The sequence below is a fragment of the Chionomys nivalis genome, chromosome 2, assembly GCF_950005125.1.
Source record: "Chionomys nivalis chromosome 2, mChiNiv1.1, whole genome shotgun sequence".
Lineage (NCBI taxonomy): Eukaryota > Metazoa > Chordata > Mammalia > Rodentia > Cricetidae > Chionomys > Chionomys nivalis.
In genome coordinates, this window is record NC_080087.1 from 32541851 (window position 1) to 32566774 (window position 24924).

General features: G+C 44.3%; 1 protein-coding gene across 2 annotated transcripts in view; it reads right to left on the bottom strand.

Annotated features, from left to right (window-relative positions):
- Myb (MYB proto-oncogene, transcription factor) overlaps positions 1–23310 on the bottom strand; it is a 36507-nt gene extending 13197 nt beyond the window's left edge. Inside the window, exons 1-15 of one of the 2 annotated variants that reach the window (XM_057761921.1) lie at positions 23172–23310; positions 18877–18994; positions 17219–17290; positions 15567–15659; positions 15101–15321; positions 12866–13100; positions 11668–11748; positions 11216–11320; positions 9107–9361; positions 7697–8065; positions 5796–5932; positions 4788–4902; positions 4572–4697; positions 3410–3520; positions 2100–2207 (exon numbers count right to left, since the gene is read on the bottom strand). In XM_057761921.1, coding sequence (XP_057617904.1) covers positions 2100–2207; positions 3410–3520; positions 4572–4697; positions 4788–4902; positions 5796–5932; positions 7697–8065; positions 9107–9361; positions 11216–11320; positions 11668–11748; positions 12866–13100; positions 15101–15321; positions 15567–15659; positions 17219–17290; positions 18877–18994; positions 23172–23194 — 2169 coding nt within the window. In that variant the 5' untranslated portion in view covers positions 23195–23310. The remainder of the gene's footprint in view (positions 1–2099; positions 2208–3409; positions 3521–4571; positions 4698–4787; positions 4903–5795; positions 5933–7696; positions 8066–9106; positions 9362–11215; positions 11321–11667; positions 11749–12865; positions 13101–15100; positions 15322–15566; positions 15660–17218; positions 17291–18876; positions 18995–23171) is intronic. The other variant, XM_057761920.1, reaches the window with a different exon arrangement.
- Positions 23311–24924: the final 1614 nt, after the last annotated feature.

Consider the following 24924-nt stretch of genomic DNA (forward strand, 5'->3'; position numbering starts at 1 on the left):
CTGGATCAGTACTAACCAGGAAGCTTCCTCCATACTGGTTAGTTTTCACAGGACTGAAAGATGCTATGAAAACGGTGAAAGGGCAGGGAGTTAGCATCAGTTTTACCCAGTTTTAGGCCGTGAAATGCAATAATGACCCACATAACAAGATACACCCATGGTGGCAACAGTGGCATAGATGTATAGGGGGTAACCAACTGTTTTCTTATTAAATTTAAGGCCAGCTTCATAGGAGTAAGCATATACTGGGTACTACAGATTTGTTCAAGAACCCATGGTTGGGGAGTTTACAGGCCCATATTTAAATCTACTATTATTTTGATAAATGAACACAGTATTAAACTCTAAATTCATATCTCTTTACCAGTCTATTAGTGAAGCCCCAGACCCTATCAGAGAAGTTTCTTTGTGTGTTGGATGGGTGGCTAACAGACACTCCTAACTGGCTAAACTGGAGCCAGTAAGTTATGGAAGAGAGAGAATAAGTGCCTGAGAAGTGCTCAGCCACAAATATCTACATCACAACTCTCTCTAAACTCAGGAACCACCACAGAGTGGGGAGGGCAGAGGATGAGAATGCTGTGAGAGACAGAGACTGAGGAAACGCCAAGCAGAATAGTGTCTTCTGGGCATGAGAGAACCATGGCACCCACGAACCCACATCAGCTGCAGCTGACTGCACCAGCCCACACCAGTCAACAGTCTAGGATGCAGTGGGAAGGGGTGCATGAGCCCTCACCCTTAACTGTGAGTCGTGGGCAGTGGATGGCTTCTTAGGGAGGGAGAGTCAGTTTCATTCAGAGCATGAGACGTCTGGCAGTTTGGCCATGCTGCAGATCATGGCTCCATACCCGGAAGTATTATGGATAGACCAAATTAGAGTCAATAGGTTATCGAATAAAACAACAACAACAACAACAAAGATGAGAATTTGGGAGGTAGGGCGGTGGGAGTGGATCTCAGAGGAGTTAAGGGGAGGAGTTGCAGATGCTTATGATCCAGATATAATGCATAAAATACCCAAAGAAATGATAAAACTATATTTAGATGATAGCAACTATCACAAATACTTGAAGACAGGTTTTAACATTCTCTCAACTTAGCTGGGTGGTGGTGGCTCAAGCCTTAGATTCCAGCACTAAGGAGGCACAGAAAGGCAGGCCGACCTCTGTGAGTTCAAGGTCAGCCTGGCCCACCGAGTGAGTTCCAGGGCCCATCACGGCTACACAGAGGGGTGAAAAAGAATCTCACAATTTGGAGAGAGCAGGCTTAACCCAGTGGTAGGAAGGTCGTATAAACAGATATCAGTTCTTTCAAAGACTACCCTCCTTTTACATTGCTTTGGCATCACACAAGACTTCTTACTTCTAACCAGGTTATCAGGTAGAATTTCCCTCTGAGTAACAACGGGGGTGTGGGGGAGGGGGAGCTGCAGCTGGCTGGGTGCTAGGCTATTTATGTTGGGAGCTGCTTTAAATAATTTGAGGGAACAAATTTGCATTCTTATTTACACTTGGTTCAGGATTAATTTGGAATTTGTGTGTATTTCATCAATAGGCACCTACTTCAGAGTTACAAGGGAAATCTCTTTTGATATAAAAAGTTGATGGCAGATGGTCATCCCAGATGATCTGGGTAGCACTGATGGCTGCCTTTTTGTTCTCCTAGTCAAATGCACTGCAATTATTTTCTAACTAATTTCATATTTCATTAGAGATCTAGTCTCTCAGCTCTTGATTACTGGTTGATAGGACAAGCATACATAATAAAATTCTTAAATAGAAAACCCTATAGATACATATTTTTATGATTGTTTAAAAGCAGAAGGAGATACTAGCACATTCTAGGGTAACACATGATTTTAGTCTCAGTTACAGTTTTAAAAAAATGTTTCACTTCATCACGCTGGGGGCCCTGATTTTACAAGAATTTCCAGTGTCTCACATGAGTAGTAACAAAAACACCACAGGGTGAGTTCTAGACACTAAGAAGTTGCTTTAAAGCATCATTCCTTTTTATCTAAAACATTAAAAACAACGTAAGGTAACAGATTTGCGGTTAGTGAATTTTAAGACACCACATGTTAGAAGAGTCATTACCTGCAAGGGACCCACCAAAGGCCTGTTTTTAGGGGCTGTAAATGCTCTGAGAACATTGTCTTCGTCTTCAGACACTGGTGTCATTAAAACAGAGCTGGTGAGAATATTCTAAAGGGAAAGGAATCATTTGAAATTTAAATGAGGTGGGATAATACAAAAAGGAACATAAACCCAACTCTATAGAGAGTAGCTTACTATAAGATGACACGCATTAGCATGAAGACATGCAAGTGTCTGCCAGAAATTCCTTCCTCTACGAGCCAAAAGGAGCCAACTCTATACTGGCTTCTCAACCCATTGTTGCAAACATCTCCCAAACAATAAAAATGCTGCAGGGTCCCACCTAATTCTAGACATATAGCATGTACACAAAAAAAAAAAACTATCTACCCGATGAGTTTATTAATCCAAGCTTCTAAAAACAAGAGACGTACTCACGAGAGCTCTTTATGTTCCCTATTGACCCAGAAGTATTTGAGAACTACAAATAAAGAGCAGTGCAGTACGTGGTGAAAGTGCGGCCTTGGCAAACACACTCTCCGAGCTCTAAGGCAGCACCACTCAGCTAAGTTTCTAATACTGAGCCACTAAATCATTAAGTTACCCAGTGGCGCAGTTGGTATAATGAAAGTGAAAAATGTCAGCAACATTATTTTGAAGATTATGAGAACGAATTCACCTAAAGCCTTTGAATTTGTACTTAGCAGTTAGTACACACTGAGTAACTATGAACAATTTTCATTGGCTTCGCTTGTCCCAAGATGCAGGAGGCACTATCCACAGATTAACTGTTAGAACGTAATAATAACCAGAGCAAGGTGACAGAGCTTCTGCTTTGCGTGCATGGGTTCACCAACCAAAACACTGACACAGAAAAGTGCATTTACACAACATGAGAGACAGGAGTTAATCCGAAAGCGATTTAAAGCATATAGGGGGACGGCATGGGTCATATGAAAACACTGTGCCATTTTAATTAAAGAATGAGAACATCTGGTATGGGACCAATCTCCTGTGGCTATAGAAGGACCCCTAGGGTAGGACCTAGAATGCCAAGCATTTGCTGCACACCATGACTGTCCAGGTAGCATGGAACCAGATTGCTTTTTAACTGGAAGGAAATAAGACATTTAGAAGACAAAGCAAATGCAAAGGAATCTGTGGGTGTGAATACTTAGAAACCCAACGACACTAAAGAGTGAGAGCCAAAGGCACTGTGGTCCCCCACACCACCCACAGGAGTCCATGAGACACACACCACACACACATACACACACACACGATCACAGAAGAGCCCACATGATACTCACTGGGGCATCTGCCACGGGAGATGCCTGAGCGAACAGCTGGGTACTCAGACTGTTCCCTTCCCAGTGGTTTGAGCAGAAGAAATTTCCTGCTTTATCCGTGGGTGACTCCACCTAAGAGCAAACAGGAAGTGCTTTGTTATGGAAGAGACTTCCAGGAAACATTTACTGTCAGGTGTAAATTTCTACCCCAGTCTTTGGAACACAAAGCCTTGCCTGAAAGGCGGGTTCAACTTGTTGGCAATAGCTCTTCCCAATAAGCTAGCACTTAAGATTTCTGACGGTTAAAATTTCATTCTGTTGGGCTTGGAAATGCCTATTCTTGAATCTATATTCTCTGGCCATGGTCATTCTGTCCTAGAATAAACTATTTCTTGGTACGACAGAAATGAATCTGTCATTTCTACCTCCTGTCTGTCTGTCTGTCTCTGCCTGCCTGCCTGTCTCTTTGTCCACCTATCCATCCCCCTTATTGATAAACCAGCCTCGCCTCCATCTTGGGCCTGAAAGCTGTCTTACAGTAAAGATAAACTAGGTTCACTTCTGTTATGATTAAATCTCTGTTTCTCAAGGACTGGGCTATGCCCCACCTATGACCTTAAGTACAAATGGTTCTGTATTGTATGTTTCAGGAAAAAACAACCATGCCTTTGTTTCAAAAAGTTGTTATGACCGTCACCTTGCAAATATGTCTTGGTTTCAGGAGGTTGTTATAACCAATGTGTCATGTGTATGCTTAATATGTTATGTTTTATGTTCTGCTTCTGTAAGCCCCTACCCCCGAGCTATAAAAACCCTTATTTTCCCCATGTTCAAAGCTGACTTCTTGAGCCCTGTGATAGAGAGGGTCAGTCCATATGCATGAATAAAAAAATCTTGCTTTAATTAATTTGGCCATGATTTGGATCGGTGACCTCATTACCACTATATCAGTAATTTCTGAAAGTGGAGTATAAACCTGCTGCCCCTTCCTCCCTGTACCCTCTCTAGCATCTTTTCTGTCTAAAGAAGTTGATGTAACTGAATTTTCAAATGGAAGATGGGAGTCCACAGTACACCAGTGCCTTTCAACTATTTTTGCATGACAGTCTTGTGAGGAAAGTGTCACCGTCACCTAGCACGGATGCCACGCAGTTCAGAGTGCAGGGGGGCTAGGGGGGCTCACCTCCTGTTTGATTTTCTTCAGTAGTGGGAGTCCATTCTCTTGAAACTCAGCAACAATTCCAGATTCGTCGGATTCCTGCTTGATCACATCCTGTAGGTCTTCGGCTAAGTGGGAGGGTGTCTGAGGCTAAGGGAAGAGTGGACATTTCTGGATCAGAGGACCCTTACTGTCTACACATGTAAGCGCACTAAATCTAAGGACCTTTCTCGAACTTACTAGCATCTTCAGGGGACCATATTTGATTTCTTGAGCGGCCAGGGCATGTTTGAATGGTGTGGGGGTTCTCGGAGAGCTTTCAAGGATTGACCTTTTGATAGCTGGCGTTCTAAAGCTGAGAAAGAGAACCATCAAAAGGTCAATGAAAAAGACACACATTGTTTATACCCCCCTCAGTGCATAACCACAGTTTTTCGTTATAGCCATTAAGAGATAGTGGATATCTATTGTTATATTGCAGATCTCCAAATATTTCAAAATACTTTGTCCTAAGACGAAGAGCTCTAAAACAGTTCCCATCTTTTGAGAATGGTCCCGACGACACAGGTAATAGTCCTGGACTGAAAGTGCTGGGAATATCTGGTATCACTTACAAATCAGTCTTATCTACTCCCTCAAGTGGGCCAAAACTAGAAAACATGTTAATGTCTAAAACTTTGCTTTTACTTGGAAGTAATAAGAATGCATTTCTTTCAAAGAATGTATTTCTTTTCAATTACTTAATCACCCTGGGCTTTTGAAATATTCATGCATACATACATACATACACACACATATAAATCCATCTATCCATCCACCCATCCATTCATATACACATACATACATACATTCTTTCCTGTGAGTATCTAAAGAGATCCTAATGCATATATCTTATAAAAAAATAAAAAGTAAAATTAAAAAATATAAACTATGAACCATTCTCAATTCTATTCTGAATGCTTTAATCTTTTTTTAAAGAACATCAAAAAACAATGGGGAGAAAAATTGGTTCCGAGAAGTGTATGAAAACTACCGTTGTGTGCACTTAGACTGCACTAAAAAAAGTAATTTGCTCGTTTCCTTCTTCCTACCTGGTTAATTGTAACATGCTGAGGATATAGTCATTGTGGGAAGGCACAGAATACACACAGTGAATTAATTACATATATACAAGGGGGTCATACTTCTGGGACTGTCTTCATTAAAATAAATAATATAAACATTTTTCTTAGGGAGCCAAGGACTTACATGGAATTTTCCTTCTGGGTTTTCACAGTCTGGTCTCTATGACATGGTGTGGTAAGCTTGTGACCGCTGAGAGGGGTAGAGGTTAAAGTAGGCACATCTAAGCCTGAGTTTTCGTGGTTGCTGGAAGTGTTCAAGAACTAAATACAGAAGAAAGAGAGAAAAAAACTAACTTAGATTAAATAATGAGTCTGTGCTCATCCCAATTTGAAGGCAAACCCACATAGTAAAAAAGGATAGCATACTCCAGGGACTCATGAGCCCAAATACTGACAACACTAACAACCATATAGCGTTGATGGGGATATTGACTTCCTTCCACTGAGGACCAAAATTTGGCATGTTATTTATAAGAAACAAAATCTAGGGTCAAAGCTAAAGCCTTGCAAAATTCAAAGGCAAATCTCCTCCATAAACGACACTTGCCATGAAAGTGAGAGGAACGTGCTCTTGATTAACCTTAAAAAGATCATTATCTTACTCCTCTTTCATATTTGGTTTTCTCAATTCAATGATCTAGTAACCCAGAGTAATATTATGTAAAGTTTGCATTAAGTGGAAAAATCACTGAGTAAGAAGCTATCTCTCTCCGAATCCTAAAGCAAAATAGGTTTGGGAAATGTAAGGGATCTTAACTCCTGGGAAGACCAGCTACACACCAGCACACTTAAAACTCAAGGGAAGCCAGACACATTGGCTACTTCCTGTAGTCACAGTTATTCAGAGGCAGGAAGGTTTCTGGAGCACAGGAGTGTAAGGCAAGCCAGGGCAGCCTGAAAGACTCTGTATGCAATTTGAAAAGCTAAAAAAAAAAAAAAAAAAATCCAAACAAAAACAAAGTCTGAGGGGGTTCTCTAGTAAAGAAGCCTTCTGAAACCCGGAGTCAGTGTCCCAAACTTTTCTACCTATCTAGATCTCCCCCCACCCCCTGAGAGATATTTTAGGTCTTTCGGAACTAATTTCACAGAGCACAGTTTAGGAAAATATCGGGGGAAGAAAAAAAACAACTAAATCTATATTTGGGGGGATGGGAAGACCATTGGTCTATCCTTAAAGTTCTTTTTAAATTACGGTTAGGAGGATGTGTAGCTCAGTGGTAGGGCACTTCGCTAGCATGCAAGAAGCCCCGGGTTCGAGTCGCAGAACCACAAGAAAATAAAATGAAGTAAAATAAAACGAAATGCAAAACCTTCAACGATGTAACTGGGGGGGGGGGTGTTTTAAAGACACAAATGTCTCTTAATTATAATTTGGGAACACATGGCTCCTCAAAGCATTGTAATGCTCATGCCTTAAGAGCACTATATGAAAATAAGAATATTCTTTGGCAAACAGTACCCTGGTAAAAATGCCCTGGCAAATTTTAAAAGAACCGATGCTGAAAACGTTAAATTATTTTTGCATAAGCATCTGTTGTCATTGTCTCCCACAACACTTCCGCTGACAGATAGGTTCTAATGATTCCGTTCTCTAGCTGTAATTCAAATGTTATGTAACCATAATTTGGTTCCCTCCTCCCCGAGGGTGAGTAAATCACTTAGTAATAAATGAGCAAAGAGGCAGAAAACACGTTAGAATTTGAAGAGGGAGGGCTGACATGGGAGAAGAGGAGGGCACGGAAATGCTCCTTTCTGGAGAAGGAAATGAAAGTGCATCTCATGCAGCTATCTGTCTTCCAAACCACCAGGAGCAAGAGAGAGAGCGCGGCGACAAAGCCATCGGCCAGCCTGCCGCCAGCCCACGCTCGGGAGGCCATCTGCAACCACCCCAGCTAGATCCGAGACAGAGTTAAATCGGCCAGGACAGCGGTCGTTAGTCATTTTGTTCAGGAGATTAGTCTCTAATTATTAAGGCTCAGGTGTCGGCTGAAAATTAGTAACAGCTGTGCAGAAGTTGTGGTCTACCTGCGAGGGAGAGAAGGGTAAGCCTCTGACAGGGGAACGCTTGGGAGTTGAGCTGCTGCTGAGGTCAGCAAATAGGAAGGTGCTCGAGTCTCCCGCGGCTAAGGGGCTGGCCTGGCCCCGCTTTTTTCGAAGGATGACCAGTGGAACCATGCTGTGCCTCGCAGGAGGTAAGGCTTTGGCTGGGCCAGGGGAAGCCTCCGGGCTCAGCACCGGGCTATTCGCCCTCAGGCCAGGCTCTCCTGTAGGTCTAGTCCCATGGCCCTCTCTTTGCTGAAGCTGGAAGGCTTTGCCTGTGTGCGGCTGGCTACGTGAAAAAGCTGCTTCTTCTTCAGAGAATGCAAAACTGCTGAGATCACACCATGAAGAGTCCTGAAACAATGTGGGAGGCACAGAGCTTTGAGACAAGGTGTGTGCGCGTGACGAGCGCCACCATCACCCGAAACACCGCACGGAGCGAGCGAGCGAGCCAGCTAGCGAGGAATGTGGCCTGCGAGAAAACCCTGGGTCTGTCTGCTGGACTTCTAGCTCAGGGGTCATAGGGGTATGTGGGTAGCCTTGCCCATCTACTGTGGGGAGCTCAGGCACTCTCTTTTGTATGCATTTAAAGCAAGCAGAAAACCTTTCTAGACGACACATTATGGTAATAATGGCTGCTTTTTAATCAACTAGGAGACCAAGAAAAGAAAGTGAGAGTTTGAGGAACTTAAATTTGTTTCACTGAAGATGGTTTATTTCAGTGAACCAATGAAGTTGCTAATCGATGTTCAGTATTCTGGAGAGAAAGCTATGTCCCACCCTCAAACTGAAAGTTTGTCTTAAGCTCCAAGGAAATTTAAGCCCAAATGTGCTGTCAAAACAAAAACAAAGACGGGCGGTGGTGGCGCACGCCTTTAATCCCAGCACTCGGGAGGCAGAGGCAGGCGGATCTCTGTGAGTTCGAGGCCAGCCTGGTCTACAAGAGCTAGTTCCAGGACAGGAACCAAAAAGCTACGGAGAAACCCTGTCTCGAAAATCAAAAACAAAACAAAACAAACAAAAAAACAAACACAACAAAGGAGAAAAAAACAAAAACAGCAAGGAAAAATTTCTAGAGTATCACAAGAAGTAAGCAAAATACAAGAAATTCTGTTTTAACACAGCTCAGACACAGTTCTTATCCTGAGCCCTTCCTGGTAAGTCAAATTATTCTTTAAGAAAATTCACATGCGGCAGGCAAAATATGGAAAGTCGTCTTTGGTGTGGGAAGCACATGAAATCAGACTGCTGAGAGAAATGGACTCGCCAGACCTGAAGTCCTTTCCCTTTGCAAGGAGGTAGGCCGGAACATATCTGCTACAGAAAATGGCAATGATTCATTATCAGTACTCAATTCCTCTTCCAGAAACGACGTGCCTTAGCACTTCTACTTACAGAATCTATAAACTGGAGTGTTTCTGCAAATTCTAAGAGGTTCTTAACATTATCCAGAATGGTGCCCTGGTGGACGATCATGCACCTGGCTGGCGAGGCGCTTTCCTCAGGTAGAGAGCCAGGATCTGCAGGCAGGGAAGGAGTGGAGCGGTGTTCTCCCAAACAGGAAACAGGTGCACTGTCTCCATGGGGTCTGGTCTGGTCCACAATGGAGGTGCTGTGCCACCCGGGATAGCTGCAAGTGTGGGTCTGTGTCTGAGGGAGGAAGGGGTGTGTAGAAATAAGGATGGGAGAAGAAGTGAAGAAGAAACTTAGCAATGATATTGCTCAAGGCATCGAGTGCTGTTGGGGGCAAGATAAAAAGTTGTTGCCTCATTCAAACTCGGGCCTGCCAGACAGTTGTCAAGATGTTTCCTTTTTGACGGCTTTGCAATAGCTCCCTAATTTATACCTACAGGATTGCTTCACTGGCCACGATTTTAGTCAAATGCAAAACCTCAGGACTGCTAGAAAACACAGAAGTCTTAGAGTGTTTTAGAAAGCCATTTGAGTCTAATTTGCAAACTGCCCATCTTTGCTGTGACTGGTCAGTGGTCCCATTTGCATTCTAAGCCATTGAAAGGATTCTATGGTTGGAGTTGCTACTTTTATCTGCACAGAGCCTGTTGCTTTTTTTTTTTTTTTTTTTAAGGTTACAGGTGGTCTGATGCAAGGTGGGGCTGCAGAGTGTACGCGGTTAGGAAGTGGATCAAGTTAACAGAAGTTCCCTTGTGACCGCGCAAGGGGAGAAATTGCAAAATGTTGACAAAAGTTCAAAAGTGTTTGAACTACCGCGCTCATGTTATTTTATGATTTAACAAAAACAACAAAAAAGACATTCCACCTGAAGAATCCCGACCGGGTACCACTTCTCTCATGCTCACTTCTTGGGTAAACTACATATGTTCCAAAGTACAATCTGCTTTTCCAGTTTGCTGACCAATCAAGGTTTCAGAAAAGGCCCGCGGGAAGGCTCGGGCTGTACTTCAGGGTCAGAGTGCTATCTAGATGTGAGGCCCTAGGTTTGATCATCAGTACAAAAAAGGGAAGGGGTAAGGGTACTGGGGAGATGTCTCATTCTGAAAGGTGATTGCCGTGCAAGCGTGAGACCCTGAGTTTGATCCCCAAGCATCCACAGCAGTTCGATTCTGTAACCCAAATGCTGGAGGGGCAGGGACAAGCAGAACCACGAGCTCCTTGGCCAGTAAGCCTAGGCAAATGGGCAAGCTCCAGGTTTCATGAGACCCTGTCTCAAAATATAAGGTGGATGAAGAGCAAGATGGCTAGGCAGATAAAAGAATTTGATCCCCAGAGCCCACAATAGAAAGAAAGAATTGATTCTGGAAAACTGTCCTCTTACCTCCAAAAGTGCATGTGAGCATGTGTGCACATACACAATTATAATAAAACTTTTAATCTAGAGATCAATGAAGACATTTGATATCAACCTCTGGCCTGGACATATGTGTGCACATACATCCGCATGCACATGTGTACACACCTATGGGAACATGTGTGTGTATACAGAAATGTGCACTATCACTACTAATAGAAATGGGCCACACAGCTTTCATACATGCAAGCCAAAGTTAGCAGCAAACATTTAAAGAAGTGACCTATGTACCCCTTTTTAGGCATGCATAGACAAAATACGCATCAAATTGAATTTGAGATTATAACATGTGTAAATACAGGCTAAGAAAATAACAATAAAAGAAAAAGACTCAAACAAATGGGCACTACAAGTCTATAAAGCTTTGCTAAAAGGCAGATGTTTCAATCATTCTATCTTTCCTAGTCTCTAAATTGATGGACGTCCTTTTGAAGGAAACAGGGGAAGCTGATAGTACCAAGTGGTTACTGTGGTCCTGTTATAAAACAAACAGCTAGGCTACTTCTGATTTAGTTAATGCACATTCTGAGACTAATAGATTTATTAGCAGTAATTTCTGGCGTTTGAGCATTTTTCACAGATCCACAGATTTTGGCTGATACAATGTTTAGAAGGGGAGAAACCCAAGAGAGAAGAGTGCAGAGACAAGGTTGCCCGGCACACGGTGATGCTCTTACCGGTAATGTTTGCTGTCCTTTCAGCTCATTCTCGGTGGACATCAGGAGCAGCTCTAATTCCTTTATCCGCTTTTCTTTCTCGGGGTCTTCATCGTTATAGTGTCTCTGGAGTGGCAAGTGAAGCAAACAAAGACAAGGTCTGAGGGAGGCACCGAACACAGCCGAGAGCTTCCGGGTGGAACCACCCCCACGAAGTTCACCACTGCTCGTGCTAAGTAATATGGGACTTATGGCAACGAGGGGCAAGCAGAGGCCAGTGCGCATGCTCACAGATGCATCCGAAAATTCCAGAAGCCACCAGTGGTAAACGCCTGTCCCAAAGTAGGTCCTCAAAACTGCTAGCTTTTCTTTCTATTAGGGATTGTAACATGCGTGCTTATGTGGCAGAAATAAAGTGTCTTTAAAAGCGGTGCCTTGTTCAGCTAATGGGTTTGCCCCTCTGATCATCTCACCTGTATGGCTGCAGCAGCTGGTTGAGGGACATTGACGATATTTACATGCAATGCTACAGGATATGGAACGTGACTGGACACCTAGACCAAGAAGCACAACAAAGGCTAAGTCATTCAGACTTCTGACTGCGTCACCGGAACGCATTCCTTCTGAGACCGAAGGGAAAAAGTACTTTGCTGGTAAAATTCACAGAACGATCAACAACCAAAACAAAACTTTCCTAACTTGAAATTTAGTCAGGTATTTAAAAGTGGCTAAATAGTTCAAGAAACGCAGAGAAAGAAGCCCAAAGGGTTTTTCTACCCCAACAGAAGGCATTCTTTAATCAGAAAAAGGAACAATGGAGAAAAGGATTCATGCAGACGTGAAAGAAGTTTTGGGAGATGTCGCTACCACTAGCTGTTGGTCACCAGGGATATTTTTCTTAGAGTAATGTTTAGCTTTAATAAAAAGCACAGAAGCTTTTATGATAATTCATTCACCAGAGACCTTTCTGGAAATTCTGTAGTCAAATCTAAGAAACTGATACAGCCAAGTAAAAACTATTCATGAATATGTTTTACATAATATTTGCATATGATCTTTGTAATTCTTGGGTAAGCTTTGTCTTTTTTTTTTTTTTTTTTTTTTGAGGCAGGGTTTCTCTGCTCTGTGTAGGCCTAGCTGTCCTGGAAACTCACTCCGTAGATCAGGACACCAGGATGGCCTCGAACTCAGAGATCCTGTAGCCTCTGCCTCCCCGGTTCTGGGATTAAAGGTGTGCGCCACCACCCAGCGGGCAAGTTCTGTCATTTTATCGTTGGTTCTACGATGAGCATTTCTTGATAGTCTCCTCTTTAGCCTTCTAATTTTTCATTTTGGAAAAAAGCAAAATATTGGACTATAAATCTATCTGCATTCACCCAGTGTTAAGACTTAGCAACATTTTAAGGACATTTACATCCAAAAGCTAACTTTAAATCAGACCTGGAGCAGGGAGTGAGAATCAGACTGCTTAGACTCTATTTAGCGCTACGTCTATGCAGAGGACAAACTATTTCCGTTCTAGTCTCCAGAAACAGAAGCCAGACTCAAGTGTACCCTCAGCTAGAGTCTAGCTGAGGGCCGCCTGTGACCAGGCTCTTACAGTTCATACATATGAACTGTAACAGACATAACCATCTTTCTCCTCCCACTAGGTTCTCAGGAAGGACTTACATTCTGTGCCTCAGAGATGTGGTAGTAGGGATAATCACTGTTAACTGACGGCTGGCCAGTTGGGGAGAGCTGAGACGAAGGTGGGGCCTGAGCAAAACCCATCAGGTGATTGTTCTTCTGGAAGCCAGTGGCCACCGGGGGCTGGCTGGCTTTCGAAGGCTCCTGCAGGTAGCCTTCCTGTTCCACCTTGCGCCGCATGGTGGAATTCCAGTGATTCTTGATGGCGTTGTCAGTCCTGTGTGGAAAGGCGTCCCAGACAAACGACAACAATTCTATTTCAGATCGCAGTTAATTGACAGAAAACTGTTTCTTAAAAAAAAATCATCTCTATGGTTCCAATAACTGCTATTTTCTCTTTTTAATTGTCTTGATCTTTCCCCTGCTGCCTAGTTGACAATCCATAGATTTCTCTTACTACTGCAATCTGGAATGTATTGAGTTTTCTGCAAATTCTGTTTTCTTTTTTGGCATTTTGACTCCTTTATAAAGGTGATATTTGATATAATAATCCTTCCCTAGGTTCTGCCCATTCATGTGCTACTGGACTTTAATACAACTTAAAGTCCCAGCTGTTATAAATCCTTAGAGTGTGGCTTAGCAGGGTCAAGACACCACAGCAGGGACTTAGCCAAGCCTGGGGACAGTAACAGCAAAACCTCAGTGCCCCCTCTGTACCTCTCATAACTCTGTGTACAATGTTTGAGTGAAAACTTCTCTATTACCTTTGAAAACCACTCTATTAGTCTTTTGTTTGTTTGTTTTTCAAGATAGGAGTTTCTGTGTCTTTGGAGCCTGTCCTAGAACTAGCTCTGTAAACCAGGCTGGCCTTGAACTCACAGGGATCTGCCTGCCTCTGCCTCCCTGAGTGCTGGAATTAAAGGCATGCGCCACCACCACCCGGGCCCTCCCATTATTCCTATAACTAGACAAAGAAGAGACTGGATAATGCCGTAAGGACTTTCTCTACCAGCCTCAAGAGGATCCCACAAGAAAGAGGCTAGCTCCAGCACATTTTCTGTCTTTGGGGGGTGGGGGAGGGGGTTGTTCCTGAGGCAGGGTAGTAGTCTGGGCTGGCCTTGAATTCCTGATCTTTGGGCCTCTACCTCCTGAGCTGCTGGGATTACAAGCAAGTGCTGCCTACCACACTTGACTGCCTAGTATAGTTTCAAACTACAAAGCATTTACTATAAATTCTTTCCACCCTCAGGAAAAAATTCTCAGCTCAAAAAAAAAGAAAGAAAGAAAGAAAAAAACATTAAAGACTACCTTATACTATTTCCATGGGGGTGGGGAAATGAGTGTTAAAAAGAGGAAGTTCGGGTGCCCCTTAAGTTTTTAGAAAAGTCAACAGCATATCCTGAGGCCACATGGGAGGAAAGATCTCCTTTGACCAGATCCATGACTTCTTGAAGCTCTCAAGCCACAAGGGAGGAGATGCTTTGGCGCAACACTGGGAAATACTAAATAAGCCATCTCTGAAAAGATCCTTTCTCCACTTCGGGGTTAAGAAGCTCATGAATAAAAATATTTTTAATGTTCTTTTATTTTAAAATGTATAGCAAAAGTATTTCTCAAAAATAGATAAAATCAATTATATACCTATTTAAATATAGACAGACAATGGGTCAAAGGTGAACTTTCACAATTATCCTTCATAAAGCACCCTTTTCCTGCCTCGTCCAGTAAAAAGAAGACATTACACTGAAACTGGTTAGAAATTGGAAATAGGCATGATAATTCTACATACACAGCCTTTTTTAGTCACTGGAAAAAAGAGTAAGCAAATGGTACAATGAGGTGTAAGAAATGGATATTACTACAGCAGAGGAATGACCAAAATGATTGCCAGTCACTCAACTGGCTGGGACCAAACCAATCTATGTGTCTTTGGTTTCCTTCTACGGAGGTAGAGTTCTTCAGTTTACAAAATGCTTTGACATTCATTTTCCTTGATCCTAACATTAGCTCATGAAATAGATTATTAGTAATTTTGCAAATGAAGAAGTGAAGGTTGAGGGGAAAAGGCTTGGCCCAAGGCCTTTTATGTATGTCACCACTGAGGTGACAATAACTGTGCTCCACAAAATAAGATCTCTTTTCCACCTCCAAAACCCAATGATTCTGGTCTATCTAACAACATGCTGCTCACTGATAGACTGTAATACATTGACACACTTAGAATGTTCAATGACCCTCCTCTTGCTCTTCCCGATCAATGTATTGACCAATTATTACCGTCCAGGCAGCAGCTTTGCGATTTCTGCCCATCTGTTCCCCAGTCTCTTGTGTGCCTGGTAAATAATTCTGTCTTCCTCTTCTGTCCAGGAGGTTTTCTTAACTTCTGGATTCAGGTGGTTATGCCACCTCTCCCTACACTGTTTTCCGATTCTCCCTTTTAAGTGCTTGGCAATAACAGACCAACGTTTCGGGCCATATTTCTGGACGAGCTCTATTACCTTCAGAGAAAGACAAAAATAATCTGTGTTTTAATGTTACAGAATGAGTCGGTGTCATCAAGCTTCACCGTTACAAGATCTTTAGAGAACTTAAGAAAAAATAAACCTGTTTTCATCCACTGAACATATATGGGAGCGAGCCCTTTACTTTCTGCTTGTACAACAAATTGTTTCCTTGGGGTGAGAAACATGTTTTAGAAATAATCTTAACTACAGTTCACACATCTAATGGAAACAGAACTTACTCTCTGATCTTCTTCCTTGGTCCAGGGACCCTTGATGAGTTCGGGGTTAAGCACCTTCTGCCATCGGTGTTGGCACTGCACATCCGTCCGGTTCTAGACAAAGCAAGCACCACGGCCAAGATAAAATGTGATGAGCCCATGAAGACTTTGTTCAGTATGAATTGTGTCTGAACAACACAGAGTGCAAACTTTCAAGAACATTAAAAGGCATGTATGGAGAGCCCACCTGTCCCACACTGCTTACAGACTTAAAATTATATTCAAGTTGCATCTAGGATTGGAGTCTGTGACTAGTGAAGGGAATAGCTGCGTCACATGAATAAAAGGAACGTCTTATGACACACAAATATGCCAATTTAACCTTAACCCAAGCCTGTGGTCTGTAACTCCGTGGCTTAAGATGGGCTAGAGAGTCCATACTGCCTGGTTTCAATGAAAATCCAAAAGAACTAAAGGGTTTCCCATTCAAACCGAGAGATGCCTAGTTCAGGACCATAAGCACTTGTGTTTAGGAGGAATGAAAACAATAAAAGGGTCTCACTTTCTAAGAGCTTCCCATCTTAGAAGAAGGAAAAGATAAGCACAGAATTGATTATCACAGAAGGCTGAAACTGATTTATCTGCAAGAGGAGACCCAAGCAAAGTGCTGTTGGGATTAAGGAGAGACGGTCCCCTTAAAATGAGACGCTGCTTCCTTCAGAGACATCCAGGAGCTCCTGACGTGGACTCTGGATGATGCTCAGAACTTTTAACAGGAAAAAAAAAAAAAAAAGAACATTCTAGGGGGTAAAATCACCAGGAAGAAAAGCCCAGAGGAGAAAAAGCAGAAATGAACACAACCAAACCTGCTTGTGGGGAGGAAGTAGGAAACAGGGGGGGGGGGAGAGACAACAGTGGACCATAAGTTGAGAGCAGATAGGAGAGCCTTTGGGTGTCAGGTCAAGACAGTTCGTTTACTTTGTGAGAATCTACGTCACCACTGGTGGGGCTTTGTTTAATTGTTGTTTGTTTATGTGGTGCAGGAGATCAAAAACTCAGGAACCCAGACACTCTAGGCCAGCACACTGCTAGTTAGGAATGGCTCTAGTTTAGGAAGCTCTATCAGCCGATAGCGCTTGGAACTGATGGACACGTGAAAAGGTAGGAAGTGATTGTGCTAGAGAGGGCAGGGCGGCCACCCTGTGGCCAGAACATAGGAACTAAAAGGATGAGAAGGATTGTAAAGGAATCCTAGGCTCCCAATTCAGTATTTAGATGGGAGGGTTTTACTCCAAAGGCACTCTAGAATTTTAAGTCCATATACCAAACAATGTGGGTTTGACAAAAAATGGGAAATGTAGAAATTAATTTGGAGAAAATGCCAAGTTTAAAATTCTATCTTGTAACAATCCATCAGAATGTTAACTTACATTATCAGGATAAATTAAAACGAAAACAAGAAGCAATGTTTGGAAATAAAATCAAAATCTCTGGATAGTATATTAAGAAACCTCAATTATGTGTTGTGTAGTCAGTAATAAAAATTGTGGCTGGATCTGTCCCCTTTACATCTACATGAACAAATGCATAGTATCTTAATAAATTCTCCAAGAATTTTTCTTTAAATCCAGACGAGGTTTTTCTGTCACAAAGAGAAACAAGAGCCAACTTACCGGCAGGTAATTGGCAATCACTTTCCAGTCATCTGTTCCGTTCTGCTCCACCAGCTTCTTCAACTTTTCATCCTAGGGCATTTAAAGGCAATGCTAGGATATCAGTTGTCTACTGAATAGCTTTGTTCAAGTTATAATGGACAAAGGAACCAACTTCATGATCCAATGCGGAAAATAGCTTCCAAAAGCATCCCAATAAAGCCCATATTAATGTACTGTGCTGGTCTGAACATAGATTCATTTACAAGCACACTAAAGCTTTTACTTTGACAAAGCAGATGAATAATTATATAAACAGATTCCTATTGTCATCTATAAAATAGGAATGGTAGTACCAACAGGGTTATCTGGAGATTACACAATACCATTATGCAAAATAGTGAACCCTGGCATGTGCTGGTGTTTAGTAGATGGTAACTGTTGACACTTTGACTGAATGGGGGAAAGGGAAATCCAGTGTTAAACTGAGTTGCCATTCAACCGGGGCAAGAGATGAGACTATGGGGAGATGATTTCCCCCAGGTCAATCTTTTTCGTACAGAAGCCGAAGATATTTTACATGTTTCATTCAGAGGTGTATTTACTTCAGTAAGGCCACTAAGGTTTCGTTTCAATATGGTCAGAGTTTATGAATGAAGACCCTAAACGTTCTCAGGCAGTCAGCTCTATCAGCCCATACACTGGCCACCACTCAAGTAGGTCACACGTGCCTTTACAAACAGCTTTCATAGGGTCCTGCAAAGATGCCATTCACACATAATGACCAGGACAGACAGGAACGGGAAACCAAGGTTAACAACAAAACTTTGATATCCCGAGGGGACAGCCTTGTGACAGGTGGAACATGCATTTCCAAGATGCCCCCCTGGGAGTCTTGTCCACCTGCTCTCAGGAGCTCCCAGGTTTAGAACACAATGAATTCCATAGTTCAGTCAAGAAGAAACCTTTGTTTGTATGTTAATGATTTTGTTCTAGAACGAAGTGGGAATATCTTCTCCCATTACTGGATGTCTTTAGAATAACCTTTCACACACATAGGTCTCTGAAGCATCATATGTAAAGAATATTGGTAGAATATATTATGGCACGATGAATTCTATGACTATTTCAGTTTAGAAAAAAAGCAATGCATTAATTTTCTTCCAGGGAACATTTGTTACTATCCTACATTTTAGCAAGTGATTTTGATAAAGATAAAAAGACACTTTAATCCCAGCCCTTGAGAGATTTGCAGCATGTTGGGAAAGACATACACGTAGAAACATCAGTGAGGTCAAGAAGGCACTCAGTGGCATGGGTACAGAGAGGATACAACCAACCTTTAAGACAGCAGCCTGTAATGGTTTCACAGGACAGACGATTTGTTAAGATATAACGAAAAGGCATAAAAAGTGGTGGGGCTCCAGAATGAGAAATCGACAGGCAAAGCATAAAGGGGAAAGCTGGGAACACTCAAAGAACAACAAATGATTTGGAAAGAGATAGCAGAAGGAACATATTGGCAGAGGTGAGGGTAGGGGAACCTTCTGTCCGGCATGGCAGGGTAAACACACCAAGAGTCTTCAGATGAGAACATGTAACTTAGCTACAATTTCAGTTTTCACCAACTACACACTCTTCATTTCTTTTTGTATGTCTTGACAAAAATGACTAGTTACCTCTTCCCTGGTCCACCTAGTTTTCCCCAAGTGACGCTTTCCAGATTTGGGAAGCAGCCCATCATAGTCATGGTCATACATCTCAATGTCTTCATCGTCCTCATCGCTACTGTATATGCTGCAGAAATAAGAAGGGACAGACATGGGCTGAAAGCATAGGATCTAGGCTACTACTGGATTATGAAACTCACACAAAAGCTTTCCAAAGTCCACCAAGACAAAACCCGGCACACTTGCGCAATGAGCTTGTTGTCGGCATTCTGTTGCTGTAGTGTTTGTAAACTGGTTCTGCTGTTGCTGGTATCCACAGAGACACCAGAAGCCCTGGCTCTTTCCATCGCTCTGCATGTTTGAACCTGCTGTTACTGTTAGACCAGCAACAAGTTACACATCTGGCAGCCACCCAACCAATGGACGCCTAAGCGTGAAGCTCAATGCTAAGGACAATAAAAGGAACAAGAGCCCATGTCCTTTCTACAAGTGCATACTCAAACTCTCTGGCATATGTCAAATCATTTAAATAGTTTTTGAACACAACAAACCAATCAATTATGTCCTAATAGAGGTGGTATTCCATTAAATAAGACTAAAAAAAATCAAGACAGAATACATTCAAAAGCATAATTGTGATCAGCCCTTAATAGTACATAATACTATAAAAAAATTAAGCAGGAATGGTTTCAAAACCTGGGAAAGGATACAGTCATCAGTCTGTTTTCTGATTAACATAAATCATTCAAAACTCAAGGTCTGGTCGACCCAACTCGTGGCTGTGTTTACAAAACTGTTCCCAGAGTAACTAAGCACATAACTAAGCACATGACTAGTCAGAATCCTACTTACTCTTGTTTTCTCTGTCTCTGACTGAATGATGTCTAAAATATCTTACAATGTAACTAATTAAAAACCAAGGGGTTCCCCCCAGACGAGATCTACAGGTTAAAAAAAAAAATACTGTTTTCAAAACAGCTTTTCCTTTACTGAGTTGAGTAACATTGTGGATTCTGATGCCTGCCGAAGTAACTCCAAACTTATCAGTCATACACAGAATAATTAGCCTTCTAATCATGGTTATCATTCTCCATAAAACTTAAGATATGAAAATGACACACTTAACAACTTCACTGAAATTCACCATTGTAAAACCAAAAAAAAACCCATCAAAGTCAGTCCAATAAAATGATATAAAACAATATCATATGAAAATTACTTTTAAAAAGCAAACTTACATTCATAATAGGTTTTGTCTTCCCGAGCTAACTCACTACATGTGTATTTCCAGCCCCCCTACCAGTTAAGCAGAAATGCTACCAAACCCCTGAATAATGATTCTCGTCGTTTAAAACTATTATTTTGGGCAACAAGCTGATGGTTCAGGTTGCATGGTGGCAGGATGTGATCTTAAAATAACATCACCCCCCCAAAAAAATCCCACTAAACTGTATTCTTGATGTGCAATCATTTTTTTCCACTTAGTATCAACCTTTTGAACCAAGAACAGCTTTGTTTCCTACAGTAAACAAGAGACAGTAAATAATTTCTGAGCAATAATAATTAAAAACTTCCGCTTCATATACAACACAGTGCTATAGAGCCAAAAGGAAAGAACGAAAATTATATGCCCCAAACTGTAAAGTCAGCATCTTCAGGTTCCCTTTTGCTATGGAACTGCTGGGAAAGCCTTCCAAATGAAGCAGCCTTCTGCGAAGCACCAGGGATACCAAGAACGCCAACGGGATCTGCAAATGGAGCCATATACTTAACTCTCATTAGATTCGCCTTTTAGGTTTGCCGAGATCTGGAGATATAGCTCTCAGAACTGGGGATATTTTCCAAGCAAATAATTGGGTTTTCCTCTGCTCAAAGTTTAAACTAAAAACAAGCAAAAGACTCAGTCGCCCACAGGGGGCAGTCGAGAGTTAGGTGAGGGAGAATTGGGCTCACAGGACTAGGGATTCTGGAAGCAAAGCTCTACCAGTCCCAGTCCTGTTTGAACCTAGTTGTTTGATTTAGACAAATCTCTCTCCCTCTCGTGAATCCTGTCTTATACATTAGGGCGTGGATTCTATTTTATAAGGTACTTTCCAGAGCGCATGTCTCCACTGTCTTCCGTGCCTCTTACAAAGCAAGCCCTGAACCGATGTGCAAAGCCAAAGTCTTGGGGGTGAAACGTGGCACGTGACTCTTGCAGCTCCTGAAGGGCTATTCGAGGCAGTAGGGCGAGTCCAGCCTTGGCAAGGGGCTCGCCTTCGAGCTTTGCATGCGATTTCCTTGCCCTAAAATGACCTGGTTGCCTCAGTAGCATGATTAATTTCGACAAAGGAGCAGAAATAACTTTTCCTTTATCTGCTCTGACAAGATCTCAGACCCAACAGTCAAAGGACTTTCAAAGGCTGATTTCAGGCTAGATGCTCTAGGCTCCTCCACCTGCGAGAGCCTGTGTGGTTACAAGAGTACAACTATGAATATTACATTCTATCAAGGAAACAAACCGTGCAAAGAAACGAAAAAGAGTTGCTGGGGGTTGGGAAGAGGGAGGGGAACGGGAGGAAGTGTCTGTGGCCGCTACTTGATTCTAGAAAAGGGGTTCAGACTCATTTCGCTGACCTGGTTAGTAATGCCTGCCGAGTTGACGCTCGCCCTGCAAGAAACGGCTCTGAGCCCGCAGCCGGGTTTCTCTTCCCCCTGAGCCAAGTTCAAGGCTCCCGCCCCTACTCGCCACCTTCACACCCCCCCCCCCCCGGACTACCTGGAAGCCGCAGGGAACCTGCGCGGCCACGCCCCGTGCAGACAAAACCTTTAGGCTCCGAACCTGGGCCGCGCCTCCTCCGAGCACCCTTTCCCAGCTCCCTCCTCCCGGTGCCAGTTTCAGCTTTCAACAGGTGACCCGGTTGCTGTCGGTTTAGGTCCCAAAAGCGAAAGGCAAAACGTCTTAAGGGGTGGCACTTGGACCGGCGCAGCAGGCCTGGGGCCAGGCACTGGGAGCCAAGATCCAAGGTCTCCCCAATTCACCCCCCTCTTGTTCCGACGCCCAGAGGTTTGCCGCTCCCCGCCTGGCCCAGCCCGAGGGTGCGCTGCAGGGCCCCACGCCCACGCTCTTTGCAACTTCCCAGAGCCCGCGCCCTGCAGGGCCAGTACCTGTTCGTTCCAAAAAACCAGATTAAGTTTAGCAAAAATCAAACCACCGGTAGAAAGGCGGGCGGATAGGTGTGTGTGTGTGTGTGTGTGTGTGTGTGTGTGTGTGTGTTTCACTAGGGCCGTCTGGTGGCCTTGCCAAAGGCGGGATACCTGAGGCAACTGGAGCGGACTGCCGGGAGCAGCGGCGACCTCAGCTGCGTCCACGTGTGCACCGGGCGCCAGGACCTCTCCTCGGTCAGAAGAGCCGCGGCGACGTAGCCCCGGGGACGCTGCAGCTGCCTTGGGTGCCGCTGACCTCCAGCACTTTTCGCCCAGTGACGACCGCCACCGAGTCAACCCCCCGCATCCGTTGCTCGCTGGGAGCCCCGTGTGTCCTCGGGAAATCCCGAGGTCGGCAGGACCTAAGCTACCAGCAACTGACAGTTCCGACGAGCGCTCCCTTCTGTTTCTGATCTCTCGTCCAAACGTGGGGCCGAAATGAAAAAGGAGTGCACCCATCTCCCCTACGAGTGCGGTGACATGTGCGACGCGGGCGCGTGCAATGCTTGCAGTAGAAATAAAAGCCTCTCCCAGAACAAGTACTCGCATCTTCAAAAACCGGGTTTGAAACAATCAGCAAACCCATTTTATCCGCCTAAAATCTTTGCAGCAGCCTGTCAGCTGACACCTTTCTTGCCTCCATAATGAATGAATGAAATGTAAATGAACTACCTGCAGCCACTAAACAATCCGGCCTTTTCCTATATTTGCTATATGCTCTTCAAATCCAAGTGCAAAAACATCTCAATGCATTCAGCAATTAGACTGCGATTCCCTCGCCGACACTGGGGCAACAAGCCAAACACCTGGTGGGCTCCCCAGGTCTGATGGAACCGTTCTGTCCTTGGCTGAAAACGTGCCGGGTTTTCTTCCCTTCCCGAAAGAGAAACCTATCCCCATGCAACTTGCGGGGGGAAATGAGCCTCTGGAGGTGCTTCCCACTGAACCGGGGCACTCCTCAGAGAGTTTTCCATTCATCCACTTCCAGAGTGGCTTCTGCCACCAAGGTACCGACTGACAGCCCCGCAAACGATCTGGGATGGAATTCCCACCTGCTCCCAGGTGCCTGGATCTCCGCGCGCCCTTGCCCGAGGCCGCTCACCCAGGCTCCCCGTTACCTGTGCCGGGGTCTTCGGGCCATGGCGAGGCGGGCCGGGGCTCCGCGAAGAGCCCCGGGGACCGCACCGGTTGCCGCCTCCCGCTGCCCTCCGCCTTGCCTGCTTCCTTCCCCGGCTGCGTAGCGGCGCTCCGCACGGCCGGGGCGAAGTTTCTCAGGAGAAAGGGGAGGAGAAGGAGGTCACGGAGGAGGAGGAGAAGGAGGAGGAGGAAACAGGTTGATATTAAAGTGTAACTCTGTAAACAGATGCCATCAAACAAAGAGCTTTGGACACTCCCCCTCCCGCCAAATCTGGCGCCCCTGCAGTGCGCACGCGCCCTGCCCGCCGCCTCCGCGGTCGCCCGAGCTGCAGCCCGCCTGGCCGTCGCTCCCAGTCGCCTCTCGCGCCGCGGTTCTGCTCCTGGCGCGTAGCAAGGCTGGGACGGCGGGCGGGCGGGGAGCCCGAGCTGCAGAGGGGTGACCCGGGCCCGCCGTGGCGCCTTTTCCCGTGCAAACCCCGCTCGTTGGCCCGGGTGGCGCCGACCCACGCCCGGTCCCGCTGATGCGGTTTTGGGGGGCTGCGGCAGCCGCGCAACGCGGTCACTCCACTCCGCAGGCTCCAGGGCTCCCGAGCCCGAACCAGCAGCGCTTTTCCACTCACTGGCACCCGGATGGGTGGGGGAAACTCCTGCGTTGAGGGTTGAACCCCCCACCGGGAGAGAGGGCATTAATCTGCCCCCTCCCACCCACCCAGGAACAGTGCGATTGTATGATGACCGGTTAAATAGAGAATGGGAACATACTTTTTCCCCCTAAAGGTGTTTGCCTAGGTCTACTTTTCCACTTTTAGTTTTGAAGGGACATCTTAAATTCATTCATAAGTGACAAAGGATACTAAATACTGGACGACCTGTGGTTGTGGCCTTTGACAGATAGGGCCCCGGGCTCATCTTTCGCTCTCCTGCCCGATCCTGCAGCCCACACACCACTTACATTTTGTCGCACGCAGGCCCTTCCTCCCTCTATGAGACCAAAGTCCCGGCCCCACCCACCCCTGGCGGTGCCCACCCCTGGTACCTCTGCCTCCAGCTCTAGGCTTCAACATCACACACTTGCTGGACGGATCCACTGGATCTCAAACAACCAACCCCTAGCATTTCTCAGGAAATCTCACGTTTGCACTCAGGATTTTAAAACCTGAACCCGCGTTTCTCAACCGGTGGGTCTAAGGACTCATTCACAAGGGTCGTATATCAGATATCCTGCATATCAGATATTTACATTATGATTCATAACAGTAGCAAAATTACAGTTATGAAGTAGCAACGAAAATAATTTTAAGGCTGGGGGTCACCACAGTATGAGGAACTGTATGAAAGGGTCGCAAGCATTAGGAAGGTTGAGAATCACTGAGCCACACAGTGCCGGATGGAGTCAGTGTCATGGTGGGTGTGCTTTGAAGTTTTTACCAGCTGTAAGTCAGCAAAGGCATTCCTGTTTCCTTAACTGTAGGTTCCCAGAGGAGGAAAGTGCTTGGTGCTGAATTTATAAGGATTGGCAATTGGGGGATTTCAGGGGAGTTTCAGCGTTACTTCTGTTTATAAATCAGTACCCTTGGGGATTTTTTTTTCTTTTCATTCTCAATACACGCCAATTTATTTTGCCTTTAATCTTTTAGGAGTTTGAGACTTCTGCTGACTGGGTTTGTGAGTGTCCCAAGTGCCCTAGCAGTTCAAACTTAGCTCAGAAAGCATTTTTTTCTTACTAAAAAAGCA